This window comes from Cherax quadricarinatus, chromosome 54 (genome assembly GCF_038502225.1).
Source record: "Cherax quadricarinatus isolate ZL_2023a chromosome 54, ASM3850222v1, whole genome shotgun sequence".
NCBI classification, from domain to species: Eukaryota; Metazoa; Arthropoda; class Malacostraca; order Decapoda; family Parastacidae; genus Cherax; species Cherax quadricarinatus.
In genome coordinates, this window is record NC_091345.1 from 22,992,278 (window position 1) to 22,998,294 (window position 6,017).

Below are 6,017 nucleotides of genomic sequence, written 5' to 3' on the forward strand. Positions count from 1 at the left end.
CTAATACCTCCCTTTCCCCATCTACTAACTCCCCTACTCTGTTTTTAACTGACAAATCCATACTTTCCCTAGGCTTTCTTAAGTTGTTTAACTCCAAAATTTTTTCTTATTTTCATTAAAATTTCTTGACAGTGCCTCTCCCACTCTTTCATCTGCTCTCCTTTTGCACTCTCACCACTCTCTTCACCTTTCTTTTACTCTCCATATACTCTGCTCTTCTTATAACACTTCTGCTTTGTAAAAACCTCTCATAAGCTACCTTTTTCTCTTTTATCACACCCTTTACTTCATCATTCCACCAGTCACTCCTCTTTCCTCCTATAACCACAAACTTCTGCCCCACATTCTAATACTGCATTTTTAAAACTATTCCAACCCTCTTCAACCCCCCCACTACTCATCTTCGCACTAGCCCACCTTTCTGCCAATAGTCGCTTATATCTCACCCGAACTTCCTCCTCCCTTAGTTTATACACTTTCACCTCCCTCTTACTTGTTTTTACCACCTTCCTCTTTTCCCATCTACCTCTTACTCTAACTGTAGCTACAACTAAATAATGATCCGATATATCATTTGCCCCTCTATAAATATGTACATCCTGGAGCCTACCCATCAACCTTTTATCCACCAATACATAATCTAACAAACTACTTTCATTACATGCTACATCATACCTTGTATATTTATTTATCCTCTTTTTCATAAAATATGTGTGTAGGGCAAGGAGGAATAACATCTTGTAGGAGTGAGGAAGAGCCAGTTGTGAGTGTGGGGGAAGTTCCTGAGGCAGTAGGTAAAATGAAAGGGGTAAGGCAGCCGGGATTGATGGGATAAAGATAGAAATGTTAAAAGCAGGTGGGGATATAGTTTTGGAGTGGTTGGTGCAATTATTTAATAAATGTATGGAAGAGGGTAAGGTACCTAGGGATTGGCAGAGAGCATGCATAGTTCCTTTGTATAAAGACAAAGGGGACAAAAGAGAGTGCAAAAATTATAGGGGGATAAGTCTGTTGAGTATACCTGGTAAAGTGTATGGTAGAGTTATTATTGAAAGAATTAAGAGTAAGATGGAGAATAGGATAGCAGATGAACAAGGAGGCTTTAGGAAAGGTAGGGGGTGTGTGGACCAGGTGTTTACAGTGAAACATGTAAGTGAACAGTATTTAGATAAGGCTAAAGAGGTCTTTGTGGCATTTATGGATTTGTAAAAGGCGTATGACAGGGTGGATAGGGGGCAATGTGGCAGATGTTGCAGGTGTATGGTGTAGGAGGTAGGTTACTGAAAGCAGTGAAGAGTTTTTACGAGGATAGTGAGGCTCAAGTAAGAGTATGTAGGAAAGAGGGAAATTATTTCCCATTAAAAGTAGGCCTTAGACAAGGATGTGTGATGTCACCGTGGTTGTTTAATATATTTATAGCTGAGGTTGTAAGAGAAGTAAATGCAAGGGTCTTGGCAAGAGGCGTGGAGTTAAAAGATAAAGAATCACACATAAAGTGGGAGTTGTCACAGTTGCTCTTTGCTGATGACACTGTGCTCTTGGGAGATTCTGAAGAGAAGTTGCAGAGATTGGTGGATGAATTTGGTAGGGTGTGCAAAAGAAGAAAATTAAAAGTGAATACAGGAAAGAGTTAGGTTATGAGGATAACAAAAAGATTAGGTGATGAAAGATTGGATATCAGATTGGAGGGAGAGAGTATGGAGGAGGTGAATGTATTCAGATATTTGGGAGTGGACGTGTCAGCGGATGGGTCTATGAAAGATGAGGTGAATCATAGAATTGATGAGGGGAAAAGGGTGAGTGGTGCACTTAGGAGTCTGTGGAGACAAAGAACTTTGTCCTTGGAGGCAAAGAGGGGAATGTATGAGAGTATAGTTTTACCAACGCTCTTATATGGGTGTGAAGCATGGGTGATGAATGTTGCAGCGAGGAGAAGGCTGGAGGCAGTGGAGATGTCATGTCTGAGGGCAATGTGTGGTGTGAATATAATGCAGAGAATTCGTAGTTTGGAAGTTAGGAGGAGGTGCGGGATTACCAAAACTGTTGTCCAGAGGCCTGAGGAAGGGTTGTTGTGGTGGTTCGGACATGTAGAGAGAATGGAGCGAAACAGTGTGTATCAGTCTGTAGTGGAAGGAAGGCGGGGTAGGGTTCGGCCTAGGAAAGGTTGGAGGGAGGGGGTAAAGGAGGTTTTGTGTGCGAGGGGCTTGGACTTCCAGCAGGCATGCGTGAGCGTGTTTGATAGGAGTGAATGGAGACAAATGGTTTTTAATATTTGACGTGCTGTTGGAGTGTGAGCAAAGTAACATTTATGAAGGGGTTCAGGGAAACCGGCAGGCCGGACTTGAGTCCTGGAGATGGGAAGTACAGTGCCTGCACTCTGAAGGAGGGGTGTTAATGTTGCAGTTTAAAAACTGTAGTGTAAAGCACCCTTCTGGCAAGACAGTGATGGAGTGAATGATGGTGAAAGTTTTTCTTTTTCGGGCCACCCTGCCTTGGTGGGAATCGGCCAGTGTGATAATAAAAAAAATGTATTACTTATTACCAAATTTCTTTCTACACATAGGTCAATTAAAGGCTCCCCATTTACATTTACCCCTGGCACCCCAAATTTACCTACTACTCCCTCCATAACATTTTTACCCACTTTAGCATTGAAATCCCCAACCACCATTACTCTCACACTTGATTCAAAACTCCCCACGCATTCACTCAACATTTGTGTTTCCTAAGAAAACACAAAGATCTACAGAAAGACTGGGCTTCAGCTGGCATAAATGTTGATTTTCAACTGTTTGATGAAGCTTCTTTGATGTGAGAACTGCCAGAAAGCTGGTAAAGAAACAATTATTGACTGCTGCTATGAAGAAAAAATGGCTGGTGTGGGCACTCGATCATAACGGATGGATGACAGATGAGTGAAAAAGTTATATTTTCAGATAAGCCGCATGTTGAAGTACTGTGCATTGGTACAGATCAATGGTAATGAGACAGAGCAGAGGGAAACCTCTTTGGAATGGACACATGCAACAAATGCTGAAACAGCCACCTAAGATGTTTTGGGGTAGTTTTACTGCTAAAGGCCTGGACAGCTTGTTATTGTTGAGGGAACGATGAACAGTGACAAATAGAAGGAAATCCAATTGTGGATAGAGACTTTCCTGAAGGAAAAGGCATTTTCCAGCAGGATCTTGTTCCTTGCTAAAATGTGTTCAACATTGGTCAATTTTATTCCAAAGCATGCAGCAGTGCTCATAAAAGCAAAGGGCAGTCATATCTCTTATTAAATCAATTATCTGTTATCATTGCCGTGTATGCAAATAAACGTCAGTTTTCCAAATGTGTTATTTCATCGTTGTCCCAGTTAATATGCACACTACTGTACCATCCCTACTACTACTACCACAATAATACTATTCCCTCCTCTTGTTGTATCATTCCCGTTCCTCTCCCCTTTCATATTCTGGGTCCCTTCCCTTTGTGCTTCTGTGTGACTAGGTCATGGTCCATGTCAGGCAAAAATATCAGCATAAGTTTGTCTCCTATGTACAGGTTTTGTGTAGTCTACAACACATCATTAAAGCATGCTAGATAGTGTGCATATCAGATAATACTTATTTACAGTTAGATAAGTTGTATAATACAGCTAGATAGGCAGTATAGTACATATATCATTTGGCTTCAATAGGACTCCAGGAACAGAGATAAAGAAGACGAAGACAAAGAAGAAAAGAAAGCCACGTCTTCCCAAGAACTACAACCCCAATGTCCCGGCTGACCCAGAACGTTGGTTACCCAAGTGGCAGCGCAAGGGTTACCGCAAGAAGAAGGATCGTCGCATCAAGGACGTGATGAAAGGAACACAAGGAGTGTCAAGTGATGCAGCTGATAAGTTGTAAGTATTCTCTCTCACTCTTACCTTAGTAATTTATCTCTATCACAATGGAGCCTTGTTATCAGGCTTCTTATAAAGAATGAATTTCACAATGGTGAGGTGACCACTTCAGTAAATGTAATGCAAATTTTCTTGAGTAGACGAACCTGTAAAAGAATTGCCTTCTTTTACCGTAAAACAAATCCAGGCCCAATAAAATATTTGAGTGAACCCAGGGCTGGAGCACTGAAAACTGGTCCTCTCTGGAAAATCTTTGTAAGTGCCAAAGTAAGAAGGAAGCTGATCCCTGATGGGTAGTTGGTTACAATAGCCAGTAGTCAGATGCAAAAACTTTATATATTTGCTAAGAATTCCAACATAATGGCAATACTGTACAGGAGAGCCCCATTTATATGGCTCTTAGGGTTCTGACTCCGTCCAGTAAGTGAAAATTGCCAGTTGGTGGAAAAGTTTTTCATTATCGATTGCCTCTAAAACTCCTGATAATGTGTGTATCATATATTAAGTGTTCAGTACAGCTATGCATAATAAAAACAGATTAAGTAAAATAAATACCCTTTGTGTGGAGTTACTAAAAGTATTAGTCAGAGGGCTGAAGAGGGGTTGTTGAGGTGGTTTGGTCATTTAGAGAGAATGGAACAAAGAATGACTTGGAGAGCGTATAAATCTGTAGTGGAGGGAAGGCAGGGTAGGGGTCGTCCTCAAAAAGGGTGGAGGGAGAGGGTAAAGGAGGTTTTGTGGGCGAGGGGCTTGGACTTCCAGCAAGCGTGTTAAGAGTGAATGGAGATGAATGGTTTTGGGGACCTGACAAGCTGTTGGAGTGTGAGCAGGGTAATATTTTGTGAAGGGATTCAGGGAAACTGGTTAGCCGGACTTGAGTCCTGGAGGTGGGAAGTACAATGCCTGCACTTTAAAAGAAGGGGTTTGGGATATTGACTGGAGTGACATTTAAAGTGTTATATCTGAGTGCCTCTGCAAAGGTAGTGATTATGTGTGAATGATGGTGAAAGTGTTTCCTTCTTTTTTTGGGTCACCCTGCCTCAATGGGAGATGGTCAACCTGTTAAAAAAAATATTTCAGAGGTTCATCATTTAAGAAATATTTATAAATCATACTGATAAGTGGTTATGCTTGCAGTGACATCACCAAAACAGCGGGTCAGCATAAACCAACGCAAGCAGTGGTCAGTCCACAAGCAGAGTCTCAGGGACCACGACGTAACATGCAGAAGAAGAAGGGTGGTAACAAGAAGAAGAAAGGCAGTGGCTGGTAGTGAAGAACATATAAAACAAAATTGAGATGGCCGATTCAGATCAAGCACATCCTTTGTGTACCACCACATTCAGTGGATACAATGTGTAATGTTTCCAGAGCTTTTCTCAAAGATAAATTTGACTGTGCAATGTTGTAGGAATATAGTATGGGTCAGGTCAGTGAAATAGGTGAGGACCACTGTCCACATCATAGTTAATTTTCTTTCATTTATTTTTATTTCTTAGAAGCATGAAGACTAAATCCTTTGAGGTTATACAGCATCTTGGGGAATGGGAAGCAATCAGATTTGATCCAAGGAAAGGGAGGGCACTTCTAATTCCTTGAATCAAGAGTGCTTCAAGGAGCCTCCTCTGATAGGAACTTCCCTTCATCTTCTCTAAGATGTGGAGAAAACTCATCATCCAGGTATGATTCAACAATATTTATTTAACCAAATAAAACATTTGTTATGTATAACTCGCAGCTTTGTTTCCGTAATATTTTCCAGTTTAAAAACACGCAGGTGATGGCATGGAAATGAAGCATTTTTAAATTAAAAGTATTTTTATATTTTACTCTCCTGATTATATCTGTTATTTAAATAGACCTTTGACACATTATTATTGTTAAACTAATAGTATAGTGCCTGTGCTCTGAATGGTAGACAAATGGAAGATGGCAACACTGTGCCAATATTGAAAAGAAAAAACCTGCCCACGAAGACCCTTTAAACTATAGGTAAGTTTTTTTCAAAAAATATTGGAAAAAATGCCACCAAGAAAAATATGAAAGTGAGGAAGATCAAACAATGCTAACTGCTGGATAGTCTGGTAGAGTATACAGCATTACAGTATGGTATACAGCATTACAG

At 40.6% G+C, this 6,017-nt stretch overlaps 1 protein-coding gene across 1 annotated transcript in view; it reads left to right on the forward strand.

Annotated features, from left to right (window-relative positions):
* The window catches only part of Srp72 (signal recognition particle 72), a 58,725-nt gene extending 52,995 nt beyond the window's left edge, over positions 1-5,730 (forward strand). Inside the window, exons 11-12 of the mRNA XM_070096743.1 lie at positions 3,686-3,892; positions 5,030-5,730. Coding sequence (XP_069952844.1) covers positions 3,686-3,892; positions 5,030-5,165 — 343 coding nt within the window. The 3' untranslated portion in view covers positions 5,166-5,730. The remainder of the gene's footprint in view (positions 1-3,685; positions 3,893-5,029) is intronic.
* The last annotated feature ends 287 nt before the right edge of the window (positions 5,731-6,017 follow it).